The sequence below is a fragment of the Rattus norvegicus genome, chromosome 1, assembly GCF_036323735.1.
Source record: "Rattus norvegicus strain BN/NHsdMcwi chromosome 1, GRCr8, whole genome shotgun sequence".
In the NCBI taxonomy this organism is placed as follows: Eukaryota; Metazoa; Chordata; class Mammalia; order Rodentia; family Muridae; genus Rattus; species Rattus norvegicus.
Window position 1 is genome coordinate 55,879,455 of NC_086019.1, and position 22,015 is coordinate 55,901,469.

Below are 22,015 nucleotides of genomic sequence, written 5' to 3' on the forward strand. Positions count from 1 at the left end.
TCCATCCATCCATCCATCCATCCATCAATGTATCATTATCCACCATTCATTCATACACCAACTCACGCACCAGTCCATCCATCAATCCAGTGATCCATTCATCCTCTATCCAAGCATTTATTACTCAGTCCCTCCCTTCTTCACACGGTCTATCCACCCATCCATTCTCTGCCTTGTTCCAATACAGGGCCAATTACTGTGAGTTTCTTGATACCTAATGAGTAGAGAAAGAAGTTGAAACCGAACAAAATAGACAACAGAGAAACGGTAAAAAGAAAATGAAAGCAATGTGAAGTCAAGTTGATCTTTTATTGGAAATCTTCCATTAAGTTGAAAAGAAATAAAAAGAGAGAGGGAAGAGTCAAAACACAGTTCTCTGTATTTAAAAAATAAGTCTCAAGCAACATAATGGTAACAATTAATAAAGCATGCAGCTGTGAATTAATATTTATTTATTTATTTATTTATTTATTTTTGAGACCACATCTCACTATGTAGTCTATGCTGTCCTCAGCTGTGGAATCAGTGGGATCAAGTCTCATGCTGGTTTCATATTGAAAGTAAATCAAACACATCTTTCAAAATCAAGATAATTTTCTGCTAGAAATATCTAAATTTATGTGGCTTTTTGCAACAGTGTTTATTTTAAACTTAAAATCACACCAAGAAAGGAATGCATTTTTTAAAATCATTATCAGAAAAAGCACACAGAGAGGGTGTGTTTGAAAGGAATCAGGGACATCTGTCACCATGAAGGTAGAGCTGTGCAGTTTTAGCAGGTACAAGATCTACTCTGGACACGGGCCTCGGTATGCCAGGACCGATGGGAAGGATTTCAAGTTTCTTAATGCCAAATGTGAGTCTGCATTCCTTTCCAAAGGAACCCTCGGCAAATTAACTGGACTGTCCTGTCCAGAAGAAAACACAAGGAAGGACAGTTGGAAGAAATTCAAAAGAAAGGAACCCGCTTGCAGTCAAATTCCAGCAGGCCATCACGGGTGCTTCTCTGGCTGATATAATGGCCAAGAGGAATCAGAAACCAGAAGTTAGGAAAGCTCAGCGAGAACAGGCTATCAGAGCTGCCAAGGAAGCAAAAAAGGCTAAGCAGGCATCAAAGAAGACAGCAATGGCTGCTGCCAAGGCCCCCACAAAGACAACCACTAAACAATAGATCGTGAAGCCTGTGAAGGTCTCTGCTCCCCGAGTTGGTAGGAAATACTAATTTGGTAGATGAGAGTTTAAAAATAAAGATTTGTCTTTAACTCAAAAAAAATTAAAGAAAAGAAAAAAGAAAAAAGAAAGAAAGAAAAAGAAAGGAATCAGATGTTGGAGTAGTTACTGGGTTTGCGTTGGGTCAGATCTCCCCCTCGTCGATGTGTCTCCATCTTCCTTTCATGTCTCTGTTTCTTTTCTGTGACAAAACACTCTGACAGAAGCTACTTAGCAGAATGGGGTGGGTTTATTCCTGCTCACAGTTCTAGGTAACCGTTCCTTATTACAGGACAATCACAGATGCAGGAGCAGGCTCATCTGGTCACATTGCAACCACAGTCAACAATAGAGCAGCCGGATTCCTGGACTACAGACAACTTTTTCAACCTCATGGGTCAGCACAGAAAAGAAGCTCTGTAGAGGCTTTCTGTCACCCGTGGGCAAACAGTTTCAGGAGGGAGAGACATGGGTTATGGCTTCAGCATTTCCTTAGTACCAAGCCCCATACCTGACTCGTGTAAGGATTCATAGTCAGTGTTTCCCCCCTGGCAGGCCCCTCAGTCTTCCTCAGGAGAGAGGCTGCCCCTTTCTGTGTGCACTAATAAACACAGTCCCATCTGGTGAAGGTCGGACTCCTGTGTCTTTCTGTCTTCCATCTCTGTATTCTACCTTAAAAAGTAACAGTCAAGCAGCAGAGAGCAAGGCATGCAGCTAGCACAGTCCAGAAATCTCAGCAAACGACACATAGGACCAGGCAAGACAAACTAAGGGACCAGCTAGTCAGATTCCAAGACCTTATGAATTTAACCCATGTCAGGCTTTCAGAGGGTGAACACACTCGAAGACAGAAGGTGCATCAGTAGGATGGGTGGGGGTGGGGATGCGGTGGAATTCCCACAGCTGAGTAAGACCCACAGGAGTCTGGACACAGTAGCCTGGCATATTAAGCTGTGTGCTGGCGAAGACTAAATCCTGCTTCATTTGTTTTAACTGTGGAATAAGGTAAACTTCAGTTTCTCTCTGTGTGACATTTTTCTTCACAGACGGAATCTTAAATGTAAATGTGGGTGTTGTGTGTGGTGGGAAGCATCTGTGTTATCTGAGAGCTTCAGTAACTAAGAGCAGCTGAAGCACAGAATGAGGACTTGAGCACTAGTGTGCTCTTGGGACAAGAGAGTGTCCACGGGACATTCACAAGTATGAAAACCTCAAGAGAGAGGCGAATCCTCAGTGAGAATTGGACATCCCAGGGGAGGGGAGGGGAGGAGACCCAGCAGTGATGGAAGTGGGTGGGAAGGTCCTGGGACTGCAGAGGGCTTTCTCCAATGGAGGTTGACACTATAACCCCAGGGCAAAAGAAAAGGCAGTGCTCTGACTATGAATAGCAAACAGTACACACAGACTGGTTAGCACTTGATAATGGCAGCTTACCAGATACTTTAGGGCTGTGACTGCACAGTGCTTTTCAGACCACCCTAGGATCACCTCAAGAGAGACAAGTAGGGGCCCATTCCAATATGTAACTTGAGGAGGGAAAGTTAAAGAACAGAGTTAGAGCTGTTCTGCTATTTAGACTTAGTGATTGCCTTTGTTACTATAGGAGTTCTCCATTGTGGAGTGCATTCAATGGGCTGGGTGCTTTCCCACATACTTATGAACTTAATTTTTAGAAGAAGCTACAATGTAGATTAAGTTTTTAATTTATATCACTTAATTAGGTAATTCTTTGAGTACACACACCCACACACACATCACACACACATACATACACATACACACACACACACACACACACACACACACACACACACCACACATTAAACAATTAGCAGAAACAAAGGACTCATAAGGCACAGTGTGTGCACAAACTGCCAACACCAGGGAGTCCCACAGGGAACTCGGTGCTGACATAAAGGGCGGCAGGCCCCGCTGGTGCTCTGCTTGTACTGGATGAGGCTCCCTTCATCCCCACACAGCAGAGCCACATCCTTTGGAGAGAACACTGCTGCTCTGCTGTCTTAACGATTGCATAGAATCCCCCTTCTACAAATGAGCTATAATCTATTCAGCCAGACCCCTTTAAGGAATGTTTGGATGGCTGCCAATCCTTTGCTTTTAAACCCCATTGTGCAAGAGATACCATGATTTCACAAATGGTCAACTGCCCAGACTCAGCTTCTCAAATCTGATTCCAGCATATCCCTCGACGTCCTCATGGGGTTTGCTTTTCCAGCTCCAATCCTAAGCAAGGCCATATTTTCTCTCTACAGACAACTAAAACAATACATCGCTGTCTGTGGACAGGAGCAAAACTGGGACCCAGCTGTCTCAGTAGGCCAAACAATGAACATACTGTAATATGTAAAACAGTGCCCTCTTCCCACCGATTTCTAACAGTGTAATTGCCGTGCGATGGAGTTATTTTTATTTTATGATATAGTAAATATCTTTTCAATTTCTCATTTTAGCAAGCTGGGGAAATGAATAGAGTACTCAGTAAAGTGCTCGCCTTGTAAGTCTGAAGACCTGAGTTCACTCTCTAATACACATATTAATAAAGCAAAACAGCTGGGTGGGGCTAGAGCTGCCTTTAATCCCAACACTCGATGGGCAGATGCGGGCAGATCTCTGTGTGCCTGAGGCCAGCCTGGTCTACAGAGAGTATTCCAGGACAGCAGTGGCTACAAAATACACCATGAAGATTGAGAGGGGGAGGGGGAGGGGGAGGGGGAGGAGGAAGAGGAGGGGGGAGGAGGGGGGAGGAGGGGGAGGAGGAGGAGGAGGAGGAGGTAGAGAAAAAAGAGAAGAGAAGAGAAGAGAAGAGAAGAGAAGAGAAGAGAAGAGAAGAGAAGAGAAGAGAAGAGAAGAGAAGATCCAAGCATGGTAGTGCACACTTCCAATCCCGGCACTGGCAAGATGGAGCCAGGCAAATCCCTGGGGCTAAATGGCCAGTCTAATGCTCTGACCAGGCCAACTGGTGTTGCCATTGGCAGGAGTCAGGGGCAGCATTTCTATACTCATGTCCTCAGGCCCCGCTCACCTGCACACAATCAAGGTTCAGGGTCCTCTCTCCCATGTGCTGCTGCTTCTAAGAGATTGGCCAGCTCATGGAATGACAAAGAGGGCACATATGTGTAATATGTAAGCGGTGTTGATTGCTTTCCTGGGTGTGTACCCACGAAGAGTTCTCCAGCAGAGTGCAAACTGGTGCACAGGGCTCATCATGTGGTACAGCCCTGGACTTCACCCATCCGGCTGATTAAAACCATCTGTGTGTTTTAATTGGCATCTCAGCACTGTGCGTGCACCCAGGCATTTCTGGATGTTTATGGACTGGTGCTGTTTCTGTAAACCATGCATTCTTACCCCCTTTAATTTTCTATTGAGTAATTGAAGCACTTTTTTCCCTCTTGGCCACTTTTGGTCATAGATACTGGGAAGACTACTTTTTTATCTGGGAACAGTCAACCACCCCGACCCCTCATGATATTTTTTTCGTCTTTACTTTGACACATGCTATTTTTTCTTTTGTATAAAATGTTTCAGAAAATCTATGTGTCCAAATTAACTAATTAATTGCATCTTTTATGACTTGAAGTTTACAAGCTATTAAAAAAAAACCTTTTGTGTTGAAGTTTATGAGAAGGAAGTTTTCTCAAGTATCACACAATACACAGGAAAAGGAAAAGTTACTTGAAACAATGTATTTCTAGGTACGATTAGTCTCAGTGGGTGTCTGTGCTTGCTTTGTACAAGCTGCTTTTGCTTCATGAAGAAAACTGAAATGGGTCTGGGAGGTAGTGGTGCACACTTTTAATCCTAGCACATTGGAGATAGAGGCAGGAGGAGCTCTTCCAGTTTAAGGCCAATCTGACCTATGTAATGAATTTCAGGACAGCCAGGGATGTCATTGAAGGACCTCATGTCAAAAAAACAAAAAACAAAAAAGGAGAAAGGGAGGGTATGTGGGGAGGGAAAAGGAAGACCAGGAATGGTGTAGCCACACACTTCATTAGAAATGAGGTTTGCTGGAGCTTCCTAATAGGGAATATGGGGATGAGATGGTGAGGAGGGTGGAACTGAGGGTGAGTCATTCATTACCAGTGCAATTCATGAGTTCTAGTCATTCATTAGCAATGGAAGACAGTCTTGTCTCGGGTCCTTACCATTAACCACACGAGGGAGCCTGGCTCAGGTTGTGACCTAACTCAGGGACTGTGAAGACAGGAGTCAGTGTTTCCAACCTCCTGCTGACCCAAGGAACTCAATCCCAAGTGGCTGTGATGGATGAACCGGTCAGTCACAGGCTCTCCCTTATCCACAGTCCCAGGGAGAGCTCTCCAGGCTGCTCCATAGGCCACCCAATGCTGCCCTTGGCAGAGCACAGGGTCAGCTCTCCTGCTCTCCTGCCCTCAGGGCAGGCTCACCTCTACTCTAGAGTCCAGAGCCAGCTCCCAAGTGCTGCTCAGTCAAGGCTCTGGGTCCACTCTCCCAAGAGCTACAGCCTGGGAGGGACTGGGTGTGTCTCAGGGCGCGAAACAAAATAATTGGGACTAAGGAAAGGAAGAGATGGCAGAAGAATTGGTAACTGACGAAGGACTCTGTAAATATTTGTAAATAATTTTAAAAAATTTGTGTATGAGTGTTTGTGTGTGTGTGTGTGTGTGTGTGTGTGTGTGTGTGTGTGCGTGCGCGCGCACATGTGTATATGTAGTACCCACGGAAGCCAGAAAAGGCCACTGGATCCTGGGGCTAGAGTTACTGATGACTGTAAGTCACCATGCGTGCTGGGTAACCTTGGTCCTCTGCAAGAGCAGCAATGGCTCTTTGTTACTGAGTCATCTCTCCAGACCCTGATAGGGAAGATTTTGAAAAACTGTTTTAAACATGGTGGTAGGCACCATTCAACACATGTGCAAACACTTCCAAATCTTATAGTTGTCTTAACTGTCAAGAATTATTAAAATGGACACATGTTTAAAGAATAATTTTTATTTAAAAATCCTAAGTTCTGAGAGGAGCAAAGGAGAATCCTTTCTGTTCCTCGCCAAACAACATCAACAATAAAAAGCTCCCAACTCTTGATTCGTTTTGTGAAAACATAGGAGAGAGCGACTTGATGGGGCATTACATTGTACCTTAATGAAAAATGTCCAGCCGGGACAAGAGGCAACCAGCTCTCCCCAGACTGCCATCGTCCTTGCCTCCTGTGCACATAGCACTCTCCAGCTGAGGTCCCTTTCAAAGGATGGGAATCGTCTGCCCCGTCTTCCTGTCAGGGCAGGTCCCCAGGTGGGACCCTGAGGAAGGGACCTGAAACTTCCAAAGAACGGAGGAACTTGTGCCACTTGATGCAAGCAAAGACAGTTTCTACCTGCCTGAGATTTTTATTACAAAGGTTGTTCAACTGGACAATTACAACTCGAGAATTGCCCAGAAATCCAAGCGTCCTCCTCCTTGCCAGAGTACAGTCTCTAAACACGACCACCACTGTCTGCTAGGTCATCTCTGAGAGTGCTGTCTCACCCAGATGAATACTTGGCCTAGGTAGGCTGTGACTCAGATGGTGAATAATGTGGTTCTCAACTATCCTATTGCTGCGACCCTTTAATATCGTTCCTTGAATTGTGGTGGCCCCCTAATCATAAAACTATTTCTGGTGCTACTTCATAACTGTAATTTTCCTGCTGTTATGAATCCTAATCTAAGTATCTGTGTTTTCTGATGGTCTTAGGTGACCCCTGTGACTTGAACCCCAAAGGGGAACGACCTACAGGTTGAGAGCTGCTGATGTAGAAGAATGAGAGCTGGGCCTGTCAGGAGGGGCTCTGAGGGGTTTCCTGGGAGGAAGCCACCTAAGGGTCCAGGGTTGAGGACCTAGTGCTCTGCACAGAGGAACCCACCACACCCAGTCCAACAGTCTCTCAGAGAATTCCAGGGTCTGTCCAGTTTAGGCTGGATCTCAGAGGGCTGTGAGTGAGAAAGGGAGAGGCCCTGTTATAAAAACTGAAGGCCTTAGGAGCACAGTGTCCTTACTGAGCTCTTAGAATGTTCGTTGTCATGGCTCAGTGCTGGGTTCCTGCGTCCACGGCCCTGTCTGTCCATGCTCGTGGCCTCAGTCATTTTAGACTCCTAGGTCTGTGCAATGGTTGTCTCACCATTGCTAGCTGTGCTGAGAGAGCAGAGACTGGGCTGACAGATGAGGCGATTGAGGATGCAGAGCCACTTTGAGGCCTTTGGGCATCCATAGAGGCGATACCGGAAGAGGGGGCTCTGCCTTGTCACTGGTGACAGTGAAGCATGCCGGTGAGGCACCTGAAGGAGTAACAAATTTGACAGAAGGGACAGGAACTCCCAGCGCCCAATCCTATGGAGGCCACTTAGAGGCAGACTATGACCAGCACACAGTGGTCCAGCATGTAAGGACCCCATTAGGACACATGACCTTCTTGGCCCTGAGGTGGGCCCTATTACCCAGTGCTTCCTGGGGCCTTGGAATGCCACAGGGCCAATTTCCCTATGTGAAGAAGATGCAGAAAAATCTACGAGGTCATCTTTCACAAACAGCTATTTTATTCTCAGAGTCGGATAAACACATTGAGAAGACGTATATTCTCCACTAAGAGTGAGGCGAGAACTTGTGCCAAGAGGAGGTGTGTGATGTGACCCTGGTCGGCAAAAGGGCTCTGGTCTTTACCAGCTTTGGACTGGTTTTCAACCTCCACCAGGAAGAGTGATGCCTTTGAGGTGCTCTCTTGCCACCTGGCATCTCTTCATTTGCTTTCATCCTTCCACAGCTGACCTGGAAGGTGACAGCTCTCACAGCGCTCCCTTCTGCAGGTCCGTGTCCACACGTGGGTCCACTTCAATACTGGGACTGCAGAGATGCAGCATCCGGCATCCTCTAGTGATCTTCTAAAAGGCAATGACACATGTGAGAGGGACTCTGGGACCTCTGCTGGACAGGGCATCTCTCCAGCTGTGGTCACCCTGTTCCAAACTGCTCTCCAAGCTTCTCGGAACCTCTTCCCCTCATCTCCTAGCCCCCACCCCATACCACCCTCTCCTCCCTCAGCATCTCCTTCTCTTCCTTCTCCAACTTCATCCTCCTACATTGGTTAGTATCCTGCTGTCTCTTTCTAGTTGAATGTATTTTAGTATTCCCATGAGCAGGATGAACATGGGAGTTACAGTCGGCAATGACAGATGTGCTGGTAGCTTAGACTTAACCATCGTCCCACGGTGTTTTAGACCTAGCTTCCCCGTGCATCGTCCCATAGACATACACACTATGATAACCTGCCAGTTGACTCAGACACGAGCAAAATAGATACAAATTCAGCAATGTACCTGGGCAGTGTTGGATGCTTGCTCTCTGGATTCCTTCCATGTTCTTCATTTCTGGGGAACAACTCTGTTGTGCCCCAGGGGAGGTTTTTTTCTGGACGGAATGCAGCAACACAGGTTCATCAGGCCATTTCGGATGTTCTTGAGCCACCCCCTAAATCTTTTGGGCCAGGGCCTGCTTGCGACAGGCTTAACCTCTGCTGAGTCACTGGATTTGTCTTCTGTGCTTTCAGTGTTGATGGTCTTCTTGCCTCTGCTGTGCACTGAAGAAAAGCAGGGGTCACTAATAGAAATTCTGTGGGTTAGCTCCACTGTGGGTGCTATCTGACGTGGCCTGCAGAGAAGACCGCCAGGCCAACTGGCCCTCTTGACTAATCCATGACTAGGAGTCTGGCTGAGGTCAGAACCTTGACTATCGGAGGATGACCCGAGCCATCTAGGCTCGCTTCCTCGACTTCTGAGCCCTCGCACTGAAGTAGCAGGGTAATCAAGGGTCGGGAATGGGGTCATGCATGGATGAGGCCGGGTTGGGTTGTCACACTCCTGAAGAGCCTGCTTTTCCAATAGGTAATAACAAGCCATACTTTGGTTGAATTTCTTCTGATCGAGGGAGTCTTTAACCTCTTGGGCTTCAAATCCAATGTCCTGCATTGCTCTAAGAATGGCTGGGTCTGGCCTGAGGGGGATGAGTTCCTTACAAGGTTGTGGGAACCCCTCTGAGTCTATCTTAAGCCAGGGATGAGTCAAAAGATCAGGAATTGTGGGCCTCTGCTGGGAGTTCACTTTCAATAAAAGACTCAGCAGGTCTTGTAGCTCTTCTGACAGGCCAGGTGGGACAACGTACGTCCCTAACACAATTTGCCTTCGGAGTAGCGGTATGCTGGCAGCCTCAAATGGGACCTTTCCAACTGTCATATAATAAAGAATTACTCCTAGGGCCCACACGTCGACCTTGGGGCCCTCATAAAATTTCCCGAGTAACAGCTCAGGAGCAGAAAATGCATAAGTCCCATAGGGCTTTCTCAACTTTTGCCCAGGCCGCACTTGAGTGGCAGAACCAAAATCAATGATTTTAATTCTTCCCTTGGTATCGACTAACAGATTATCGGGTTTAAGGTCCCGGTGTATAATGCCTTCTTCATGGCAGTATCCCACAGCACTTAATAATTGTCTGAATATGCCCCGTGCTTCATCCTCCTGCAGATGGCCAGCCTCTTTGATGTGAGAATAAAGCTGGTTCCCCTTGGCCAACTCCATGATGAGGTATGTTATCTTTTCAGTGTCAATGACTTGTATGAGAGATACAATATTTGGGTGGTTGATCCTCATCATGATTTCTACCTCAGATGTGACCTGCTGGCACCACTGTTGTCTCTTGAGGAGCATTTTGACAGCCACGGGGGTACCTGTGAGGCGGTGCACGGCCAACTTCACGGCCGCGTGGAAACCATGGCCGATGGTATTCAAAACCAAATATTGAGAGCAGAAACTCTCTGTGCAAGAGCTGCCCTGAGATCGGAGCCTTTCTGACTCCCGTTTGCTCCCGAAGCTCATTGGAGGTAACAGAGTATAAATGCTACCTAAGAGGAAGGAAAAAGAAATAAAGGGAAGAAAGAAAGCTAAGATGGAAAGTAAAATAGTGAAAAATAAGAAAAACAGAAAACTAAAACCAACCAAAACAACAACAGAAACCCTCAAAAGTAAAACAACGCACAAAGCCAAGGAAATCCTAAGTAAAAAACTACATACTAGTCACTAGGAGGGAGGAGCACAGCTCAGCCACACTAAGATCAACATCACTGATTGTGTAAGAAAAAGAATGTACAATGAAATGAACGATCAAAGAAATTAAAACTATTAACAGTTAGAAAACCCAAGCTACAGAAAATGAAATGAAACAAAATCAACTTCCAAACAAGCAAAACTACATAAAAGCTAAAAACCTAGAGATTAAAACAAAATAGAACGCACTCATCAAAACTCCTAGAATATAGAAAGTATTAAAGAGACAACTCTAAGGAAACGTCCCAGTGAACAATTGGGATTAATTGAGATAGGGGTCTTCAAAGGGTTTTTCTCACAAGTCATGCATGGCTAAGGAATGTATGGCTAAGAAATATATATGTATATGTTCACCATCTTGGGCCATTAGGGAGATGAAAACTAAAACTAGTTTGAGACTTCATCTTATTCTAATCAGAATGGCAAAGGCAACAATGCTGGGGTGGATGTGGGGGATGGAGACCCTCATGCACAGTGTCCGTGGGAGGATATAAACTGAGGTGGCCACTGTAGAGTGTGGGGGTTCCTCAGAAAACTAGAAATAGGTGTGCCACCTGATACAGCTACGCCATTCCTGGGATATACTCAAGGAACAATATTTCCTGCTGCAAAGACACTTGTTCATCCATGTTCACTACTGTTTCATTTGTTCACGGTGCAGGGAATGTAGACAGCCTAGGTATCCATCCAGCTGATGAATGACTAATGCGAGTGTGGTACCTACACACAGTGGAATGTAATTCAGATGTAAAAGAAACTGAAATTATCAAGTTTCCAACTAAATGCTTGGAGCTAGACAAGGTTACACTAAGTGAGCTCACCCAGACTCAAGATAACAAACACAGCATGTTCTTACTCATATGCACATCCTTGCAAGAAGTCTTCAGATTTAATAGTACAACTCTCATATCTCAGAGAAATTTCTTGGTGCAATTGCACAGAAACTCATAGCTGCTAAAAGACTGGAGAATACCTGTTGACAAAGTGCTCAGGCAAAACAGGTGTGGTGGTGTGTCCACATTCCCTCCCTCCCTCCCTCCATGGCTCAGGGACTATAATGGAAAACAAGGGCAGAGACATTGTAAGATTCTGGGGTTGGGAAGAGACGTATCAAAATATCTTCTCAACACATGACCACCTCATTCATAAACTCCCAACAGCTGTGACTGCCTGCATCAGATCTCCACAAAATCAAGCAGTCCTGCATGACTAACCCAGAGTGGGAACATTGACAGTTGATGACACATAGGGAAGAGAGTCATTCCCCACACTCAGGAACACAGGACACCAGGTTATTAAAAAACCATGAATTTGTGGGTTGTGGCAGGTGACTGTGAAGATGGATGTGGGAGGAGTTGGTGAAGGATGCAGGGAGTGAAGAGGATCCAAATACATTCAATGGAAGATGAAATTCTCCAAGAATTTATATAACATTTAAAAACCACAAATAATCACAAACTCAAATCCCCAGTTAGAGTAAAAACAGCAATAACCAAAACTCCCATGCATAAAGAGTCCTATGAGAGGTACCCAAATCCCATGGGGGAGACAGCTGGACTCTCAGAAGTGAGGAGAATTCTGGGAGCATGGGGGAGGCCACCAATTCTCCTCACGTTCCTGGCAGAAGAGGAACCTGCCTAGAGCCCCGTGCACCCAGGATCCTAGGAGCAGTCAGGCAGTCTCTTCCTGTGCAAGAATTGAAAGCCATTCACAAGGGGCGAAGACATACTAGAGAGCAGTTCTAAGACCATCAGTTCTGCTCCAAGGGTCCTGCCTGAAGCCCTCAGGACACACCAACCGAGGAGCAGTCTGGGATAGAACCCTTTCAGTTCCTGCCTCCAACCAGAGCTGAGCCAGTCCCAAAGCTCTCTGTACCCAGAAATGACTGTGTGAAAGCCGGTCTCCAGGATTGCTGATACACAGGCTTACAGGAGGGTCAAGCCACTGTTATCGTCAGCAAGACCAGATAACACCAGAGACAACCAGATGGCAATTGAAAATTGCAGCAACCTAAGGATAATAGGGATGGAAGAGAGAAAGATTCCCAACTTAAAGGGCCAGTAAATATCTTCAAAAAATTATTGAAGGTAACATCCCTAACCTAAAATAAAAGATGCCCATAAACATCCAGGAAGCCTAGAGAACTCCAAATAGATTGGACCACAAAAGAAACACCAAATGCACAAAACAAAGACAGAATATTAAAAGCAGTAAGGGTAAAAGGTCACGTAACATATAAAGGCAGACCTATCAGAATTGCCGCAGACTCCTCACCAGAGACCTTGAAAGCCAGAAGATCCTGGGCAGATGTCAAACAGACCCTAAGAGAACAAAAATGCCAGACCAGGTTACTGTATCCAGCAAAATTCTCAACCAGCATAGCTGGAGAAAAGAAGATATTACATGGCAAAACCAAATTTACACAATATCTTTCCACAAATCCATCCCTAAAAAGGATAACAGATGGAAAACTCCAACACAAGGAGCGAAACTACCCCTTAGAAAAAGGAAGAACGTAATCCCCTTGTAACACACACAAAAGAGAGCCACACAAACATAATTCCACCTCTAGCAATGAAAACAACAGGAGACAGCAATCCTTAGATCCTATTCCTTAATATCTCGTACCAGCAATGGACTCAATTCCCCAATAAAAAGACATAGTCCAACAGGCTGGACATGTAAAAGAGGACCCAGAATTTTGCTGCATTGAGGAAACATACCTCAGTGTCAAAGACAGCCTCTACCTCAGAGTAAAAGTCTGGAAAACAATTTTCCAAGCAGATGGTCCCAAGGAACAAGCTGGAGTCGCCATTCTAACGTCTAACAAAATTGACTTTCAACCAAAAGTTATCAAAAAACTTTCATATTCATCAATGGAAAAATCCACCAAGATGAACTCTCAATCCTGAATATCTCTGCTTCAAATGCAAGGGCACCTATATTCATAAAAGTATACTTAGTCAAGCTCAAAGCACACATTGCACCTCACACAATAATCATTGGAGACTTCAACACCCCACTCTCATCAATGGACAGATCATGGAAACAGAAACTAAACAGAGACATAGCTAGTCTGACAGAAGTTTAGGAACCAAATGGATTTAACATATTTATAGAATATTTCATCGTAAAACAAAAGAATATACCTTCTTCTCAGTACCTCAAGATACCTTCCCCCAAACTGACCATATAATTAGTCACAAAACAGGTCTCAACAGATACAAGATTGAAACCAACATTAGCACAAAATTCTCCAAATTGTAAACATAAGAAAAACAAAAGAGAATTAAAAAATAACAACCTCAACAACTCTGAAAGCCAAAAACAATCCAAGCAAAGAAAACCAAAAAATAAAATCAGAAGCATAAAAGGTTAAAACTCAGATAATCCCTGGGTCGTGATGGTCCATACCTTTCCTCCCAGCACTCAGGAGGCAGAGGCAGGAAGATCTCTGAGTTTGAGGACTGCCTGGTCTATAGAGAAAGTTCCAGGGTACTCAGGGCTAAGCAGAAAAACCTATCCTTAGGAAAATAAACAAAGAAAAAACCCAAACCCAAACCCAAACCCAAACCCAAACCCAAACCCAAACCCAAACCCAAGCACAAACCCAAACCCTCCAATATCCCCAGGCTAGGGAGATAGTTCAGTAGTTAATTAGCAAAACTCAAGGGAAAATGTTCTGATCTTTAAAACCCATATAAAAGCTGTCAACCGTAAAATTTTAATTTTGGATTATGAAGTAGATCAAAGATCTCAACATAAAATCAGACACACTAAATGTAATACAAATAGTGTTGAACTCATTGGTTCAGGAGACAACTTCCTGAACACAACACCAATGGCTCAGATACTAAGATCAACAATGGGACCTCATGAAACTGAAATCTGAAGTGCAGAGGACACTGTCTTTAGGACAAAACAACAGCCTAAAGAGTGTGGAAAGATCTGCATGATCCTACATCTGACAGAGGGCTAATATCCAAAATACATAAAGGAGCCAAGAAGCTAGACATTGTGAATGCAAACAACCCAATTGAAAAGGGGCACAGAGCCAGAGAATTCTCAAGTGAGGAATCTCTAAAGGCTGAGAAGCACTTAAAGAAAAGTTCAACGTACTTAGTCATCAACGAAATACAAATCAAAATGACTCTGAAATTCCATTTTACACCCATCAGAATGTGTAAGATCTAAAACTCAAGTGACATCACATGCTGTTGAGGATATGGAGCAAGAAGAACACTCTTCCATTGTTGCTGGGAGTACCAACTTGCACAACCACTCTGGAAATCAATTTGGCCGTTTCTTAGAAAATCGGGAATAGTTCTAACTCAAGACCCACCTATACCACTCCCAGGCATATACCCAAAAGATGTTTCACCATACCACAGGCAACTTCCTCAACTGTATTCATAACAGCCTTATTCATAACAGCCAGAAACGTGAAACCACCCAGATGTCCCTCAATGAAGAATGGATAAGAAAATGTGGTTCATTTACACAATGGAATATTACTCAGCTATTAAAAGGAGGACACCGTGAAACTTGAACGCCAATGATTAGAAACTGAACATGTCATCTGGAGTGACGTAACCCAGACCCAGAAGGACAAACCTAGTATGTATACACTTATAAATGGATATTAGCTACAAAGTGCAGGATAACCATGCTATAATCAACAGACCCCAAAAAAGCTGAATAAGGATGACTCAAGGCAGGATGCTTGAATCTCATTCAAAAGGGAAATTCAAAAAGTTGAGTGGAGGGAGGCAACTGATGGGGAGAGGATTGGGGACAAGAACAGGGCAGGGCACAGAGGGAGGGGAAAGGAGAAAGCTGGGTTTGGGCAATGCATCTCTGGCATGAAGGAGACTGGGGGTGGGAGGCTCCAGGGAGTCAGAGTGATGCTAGCTGAGCCTACTAGCAGCTGGGGTTGGAGAGACTGACATACCCATGTCCTGTAGGTAGAAAGGATTTTCACTAGGGGAAGGGGGACACTAACCAACCCACAAAACCTTCAACCCAACATTTGTCTTACTTACAAGATGTTCAGGGATAAAGGTAGAGCAGAGATTGAAGGAAAGTCCAACTAATGACCGGCTGAACTTGAGACCCAGCACATGGGACAGAGCATTGTTAATTATATTCTATGACTTGCAGACATGACTTAATGTAAGTGTCTTCTTCTGACAATTGGAGCAGAGGCTATCTCTTACTCTGTTGCCTGACTTTGGATCCCTTTCCCCTACATGGGCTGGTTTTTCTAGCCTTAGTGGGTGAGGATAAACTTAGTCCTGCTATTTCAGGGCAGAGTGATACCCAAGGGGTTGGCTACTTCTTCTCTAAGAAGGGAAGGGAATTATAGGAAGAGGGGCAGTGAGGTGGCACTAGGAGGAGAGGAGAGAGGGAGGGGCTGTGATTGGGATGTAAAGTGAATAAACAAATAAACTTAAACCAAAATATGGTAGATGCTTACCTTAGGAACAATGGCCAAGCTGACTGCCAGCCTCAATACTTTTCCTCACACAGGTGTTCTCACACTTACAACTAGTGCACGTACGTCACAACAGACACTCACACACAAGTTGGGCACACACACACCCACACACACAGATGCACTCACAGTCACCCCCAAGTATACCAACACACACACACACACACACACACACACACACACACACACACAAAGGTACTCACACACTCAAGTAAACTTAAAACACAACATACATGCACACGCAAACACGCAAACACACACACACACACAACACACACACACAAAAGCGACCCTCCACACAAACACTGACCTAGACACACATACACAAGCTACTCACAAATCAATCAAATGCAAAATCCACACACTGCTCACTAGATCCACCAAAATCACCAAAGTCTCCACTCCACCACTCCTCTAAACACACTCAAGGAAATCCAGGCCTGGCTACAGCTTAACATCTGTTGGCTGGACCGCCTCACAATCACTCCTCATGAGGTCACAATAGGACCTGTCCTTGCATGGTTGGGAAGGACTCCAAGGCTCTGGCTTAGGTTGGCTATGGGGAGCCTTTAGGCTTTTATAAATCAAAGCCTGCAGGGTGGTTTGCTGTCCTTAGTTCTCTGAACTTTTGCTGTGCCTCCTCCTTTAAATTCCTTATGTCTACCTTCCATGGGTCCCTTTTGCATTCCAACTGAAGGGTTTAAGAAGATGCTACAGATATATATATATATATATATATATATATATATATATATATATATACATACATATATATATATATGTGTGTGTGTGTGTGTGTGTGTGTGTGTGTGTGTGTGTGTGTGTGTGTGTGTGTAATCTTCTCTTTAAGACCTGGGTGGCTGCTGCCTTTCTGACATTACTGTAGCCACTTTGTTTTAATACCAGTCACCAGCCATCTTACATTATTACAGAGGACCTTTCTCATGCCCAGCTAATCATTAACTACATATCGCACTAAGTTGTGTGGTCTGTTGTTCCTGGAAATTACCCTAACCTGTGCCCTCCTTTAGGGCCAATCATAGTTAAGTTTAGTTAGAATTGCTTTGTATGCTAGTAACAATAACCTTGGACCCGAACCAACTACCCAACTGCCTGGGAAGACTTTCGGCACCTGTGTATGAGCTCTTAGTTGCTAAGAGCTTCTGTGGTTTTGCCTTTCATACTGCAGTCCTTGGAAATAGGGTTGCAGTCTCTACTCCCCTGTGTGACATGTGTCCCTGACCAATCAGTCCCAGGATATATGTTCCATAAACTGTCCCTGCTTGACTGAAATGGCTGTCTGGTTTGTGGGGTGATTCCTGCACCCCAACACTGCTCATGAGACATAATAAAGAAGCTTATTACCACCTGTAGGGTGACAGGAAGATGCCTTCCTCACAGCTTCCAAGGCTTTTGATTCTCATCTGCCCTGCAAAGTGTGAAGACCTGATTTTGAACCCATGCGAAAGTTGAGCCCACACCTGTAATACCAGAGCTTTTAGGAAGCAGGAAAAGCAGGAGAGACAGAAATTTGCCTGGGAGCTTGTCGTTCAGGCAGCCTGCCATGTGCAACATCAAACCACACACCTAGTTCCAAACAAGGTAAGATAAGGTCTGACAAAAATGTCCTCTAACCTCCACACACATGGTGGGACACATCCATAACAGTGTACATACAAGATTGCTTCATTCTTTTCTCTTCTCTTCTCTTCTCTTCTCTTCTCTTCTCTCTCTCTCTCTCTCTCTCTCTCTCTCTCTCTCTCACACACACACACACACACACACATACACACACACAAGCACACACATACCACACCACACACATTCCCACCCTTTATTACAAACACACAGACTTACACTCACACAGACTCACAGAATGGGTGAGTATACACAACACTATACAAAAACAACAACACAAACACTCTTTAGGAACTATGATTTTCTAGTAAAATTTTCCTTCAAAATTGAGGAAGAAAACTAAGAAACTCCCACAGATGAAGACCGATTTAAAGGATTTCAGAATCTCAAGAAGAAATAAAGAACAGGTGATCCCCGGACAATCCCCAAAGGCAAGGTGAACTTCTGCTTCCTCCAAGATGTGAGAGATGCCATGTCACATGACCCCAAACAGCAGTGCCACCGAGGCTCAGGTACACAGACATCTCCTTCGTTGACATCAAAAACTGAAGAAGTTGGTCAGGGCTGTCAAAATAGCAGTAATACAGTCCACATAGAACTGGTGGTATTTTAGCATTTTCGGTATGATCTCCATGGTAACAAAGAAAAAAAAGAACCAAACCCCAGATTAACAGAAAGGAAGAGAAAGTCAAGCATTTCTTTACAAAAAACCCAACACAGCAGAAAAGGCAATAATCAGGGAAGAGAGACAAAGCTGTAAGGCTAATGAAGAATACAGGAATGCTTCTTTGGTGGCTAGTGCATGTTCTCTCTCTCTCTCTCTCTCTCTCTCTCTCTCTCTCTCTCTGTCTGTCTGTCTGTCTCTCTCTCTCTCGCTTGCTCTTGCTCTCACTCTTGCTCTCTCTCTTGTTCTGTCTTTCCCTCCATCCATCCCTCTCTCTCTCTCTCGCCATCCTTCCGTCCCTCCCCTCCCCCTCTTTACACACAGAGGTTGGCAGGATTTTATAGAAAACCAAGTCCATCCTGAGTGTAGGGCTTACTTTAAGACACTAAGGTCCAATAGTGGAACAGGTGTGTGTGAGGACAAGGAGCTCTGTGCTCCCTCAGACCAGAAGGAACAGAGTTCCTGTGCTGACACAGTTAAAATAAACTCTCAATCACAGTCTGTGACAGCCAGGTCACAGGACCCAGGCTGCTGTGTTATTTGTGAGCACCCAGTGCAGCCAGAAGTTAACTATTGAGCACTGACTGGCCCAAATCCCAAAAGGGTCTCTGTTTTTCAGAGTGCTGGGGGAAGTGCAGTGTGTAGCACTTTCCTTCTGAAGACTCTTCTGGGGTTTTCAATCCCCTGTAGAGGACCCTCATGGCTGCAGACACTAAGCCTGGGAGGAAAGATCCTCATCTGTAGTGTTCATTGAAAGGCCTGAGAGCAGAAAAGGAAAGAAACAGCAAAATGTGCCCCTTCTGCTCACTGTGGTTCAGTTTCTGCCTTTGCAGCTGAGGTCAGGTGCCCTGGAGTCCTCCCTAGCCTGAGTCAGTGATCTCAAGTTCAAGTCCCAGCCTCCCAGTTTGTAGTATCAAACCCAGCACAGTGTCAAGCCAGGGGAGATGTGGACACTATCTAGGCCTTGCTGTTTGCATCTGAGTGGTGCTGTTGAGCACCAGAAGAAGCAAGGGCAACAAGGTCATGTAGAGTACTGACAGGCACTGGGCTACTAGTGACTATTAAGTCACCCTTCACCCCCACCAAGGTGTTCAGGGACATGCAGCCTTGAGCTAACCTTCCTCCCAACCTCGATTTTATGATCCCTCTAGCTCTATATTTTGGTTCTGCAACACCTCCTAGCCTCTCCTCAGACAGTTGTATCTCTGAAAGAGAAGGTAAATTGCCCTTCACCAACCCCTCCTTTGAAAGATGTCCTTTCTAATACACAGTGGCACCGCAGAGACTGGAACAGAAAGAGACCGCCCTTCACGGTGGGTGGCATGGTCAGAGCAACAGGGTTTGCTGGTTCCCTGAGCAGCAGCCCTGAGTCCTTGTGAGCACTGGATCCTGGAGACCTGCATTCAGAAGGAAGATGGGACAGAACGAGTTAGACTCTTTGGCATGCTCTCCATCCTGTCCTTAATTCACCCAGTGCCACAGGACAATCAGAGACACATTACTGACTTGTATTAGACCTTTATATGTTGTTTCCAGTTAGAAAGGAGACATTTGTGTTGTCTCAAGCATTCTGCAAGCACTGGTTGACTTAATGTACCATTGGTCAGGAAGGTGGTGTGGTGCACAGCCAAAAGCCTAAGTACCCAGTCCCCAAGCCTGCAGTATCCTGTGGAACTGGGAATGTCCCCATTCTGCTGTGCTGGCACAGGCCACTCACAGTGCTAGAAGGGCAGAAAAACATCCACTAGGTTCACAACATAGAGGGTAGGTGCTCAAGTCTCCTCTCTACCCCACACCTCCTGATTCCTTGTCCACAGCATGGACTGAAAACAAGAAACACCCTAAGTTGCTAACATGGCATCCAGAGGGTTCTTCCCACGGATACGACATCTACTGGCCTCGTGCTTACTATCGTGCCTATTGGAGTGGACAAGCCAGAGTGCCTTACAGCATTTACATCTACATACCATGCTCTGCCTTTCCATACTCCAGGGCCTGTGCCTCTTCTGAGTCCTCAGTTCACTTCCCTGAGATGTGGCCTTGGTGTTCCTTCTACACAGGCACTGGCCCTGTTGTGAAAGTAGCTAAAAGACCAGACCGCAGTTGACTGTAACACAGAGGGTAGTCATGCCCAAGCCTATCATACCCTGACTGCACAAGCCTCCTTTAAAATCTCTTCACTCATTTTGGTGTTCCTATATACATGTGTGCATGGCAGGCATGTGTGTAGAGTGAGGTGTGCATGCATGTGTGCATATAGGTACAAATGTCACGTGTGATGTGCACAGTGTATATATGTCTGTGATATATGTAATGTGCATGCACATCTGACACGTGATGTGTATGTTGTGTGGGTTTAGGAATATGGAAGATATATACATATATATATATATATATTTGTATAGTGTGTGTGTGTGTGTGTGTGTGTGTGCATGCGTGAGTTTGTATATGTGTGTTGTGCACTGTGAACATCTGATGGGGTCCTTTAGTTCTCATACTAGCTGGCCTGCTGCAGAAAGGAAACAGGTCTCCCCAGGAGAGTCTAAGCATCCAGCCGTCCAGGGATGGGCCTGCACATGAACATATTCTGGCCAGAAACACCCTCTAAGCTCTTAATAAAGAAATTCTCATTCCAGAAGAAGCAAGAGAAAACTGAAAAGAAGCCAGACAGCAAACTGAGCTTCCACCACAGAAAATTCTTATATGGGAAAGCTCCCAATTCCCTGAGAGTGAGATGTTTACGACCCCACTGCCTGCTCTGGAAGCAAACCCACTCCCCTGCTGAAAATTGGGGCCTTCCTGTAATCTCCTACCCTGAAGACAGGCAGAGGGAGAGTGGCTGGGATCAGGATGTAACCTGAATAAAGAATACATTATGGGAATTTAAAAAGTTAGTCTGGAAGTTGGAAAAATTGCTCAGTGGTTAGGAGCACTGAATGCTCTATCAGAGGTCCAGAGTTCAAATCCCAGCAACTATATGGTGGCTCACAAATATCTCAAATGAGACCTGATGCTGTATCTGGTGTTTCTAAAGACAGCTACATTGTACTTACATATAACAAATAAATAAACAAACAAACAAATGAATTACCTGGTCTTAATTTTAGAGCAAGGAGTAAAATGTCCTGAGATTAAATTCAAATGCATGTCATGGACTGCCTGGATCTTTCAGATCTGTAGGAAACATCTCAAGGAAGAACAAGAGAGGCTGGAGAAGGATGGGGAAGGGTCTGATCCGTGTAGCTCCTCAGTGTCCACTAACACAGCACTTGTCTTTGGGAGATGACGTCTTTCACTCTTCCAGACTGTTGCACCAATCAGAATTACATGCTCTGTGGATGAACCTGTAAAAGAGGACAGTTGCTCTTGGGCCAATATGGAGGTTCCTGGCCTCTCAGCAAGCTCACTGCTGACTTTTGAGGTCTCTGGTGGGTGAGCAAAATGAAGACACACAGAGTAGCCTCAGGTTGAATCAGCCAGGCCCAGGGGGCTCAGTGGTATCTCTCAGATTCCCAGGCCCTCCCTGAGATTGAACACTCTACACAGTGTAAGAGGATTAGGGGATAACCAGGAAATGAAGTTGCTCAGGTGGCTGACTCTGTAGGAGGGAAATAATTCACAGTGGGAAGCTTCAGGACAGTCAGGTGACCTGAGGCCTCCACGGAGTCTAAGTCCAGACTCACAGACATTCTTCTGTCCACAAGTCTCCTAAACGCAGGCCTTGTCTGACCTGCAGTCCAGAGCTCTGTATATACAGTATCCCTTAGAGAGAGGACAAACTTTCCAATTAGGCCTCTTCTGTGTCACACTGAGACTGGGTCTGTAGCACAGTGGATGCTGATGGGGACTGGCCACAACTGGCATTCTATCCCACCAAA

At 45.2% G+C, this 22,015-nt stretch overlaps 1 protein-coding gene and 1 pseudogene across 3 annotated transcripts; one reads left to right on the forward strand and one right to left on the reverse strand.

Moving 5' to 3' along the window:
- The first annotated feature begins 750 nt into the window (after window positions 1-750).
- LOC134484148 (large ribosomal subunit protein eL24-like) lies at window positions 751-1,222 on the forward strand (annotated as a pseudogene).
- Window positions 1,223-7,765: 6,543 nt separating this feature from the next.
- On the reverse strand, window positions 7,766-16,510 carry LOC134485001 (sperm motility kinase 3A-like). Of its 3 annotated transcripts, none has more exons than XR_010062897.1 (3): window positions 15,818-16,500; window positions 8,563-8,822; window positions 7,766-8,127 (listed from the first exon to the last, which is right to left on the reverse strand). XR_010062897.1 is itself a non-coding variant. In XM_063280816.1 (3 exons), the coding sequence occupies exon 2, from the start codon at window positions 10,111-10,113 to the stop codon at window positions 8,608-8,610; it is 1,506 nt and encodes a 501-aa protein (XP_063136886.1). In that variant the 5' UTR covers window positions 10,114-10,139; window positions 15,818-16,510; the 3' UTR covers window positions 7,766-8,127; window positions 8,563-8,607. The 3 variants fall into 3 exon arrangements, 2 of the variants coding, with proteins under 2 accessions (XP_063136886.1, XP_063136887.1); XM_063280816.1 differs by having other exon boundaries at window positions 8,563-10,139; window positions 15,818-16,510; XM_063280817.1 differs by lacking the exon at window positions 15,818-16,500 and having other exon boundaries at window positions 8,563-11,352.
- Window positions 16,511-22,015: the final 5,505 nt, after the last annotated feature.

What these genes read in the sequence shown, in the direction of transcription:
- LOC134485001 (XM_063280816.1), bottom strand. Translation starts at nt 10,113, where the DNA reads ATGAGCTTCGGGAGCAAACGGGAGTCAGAAAGGCTCCGATCTCAGGGC.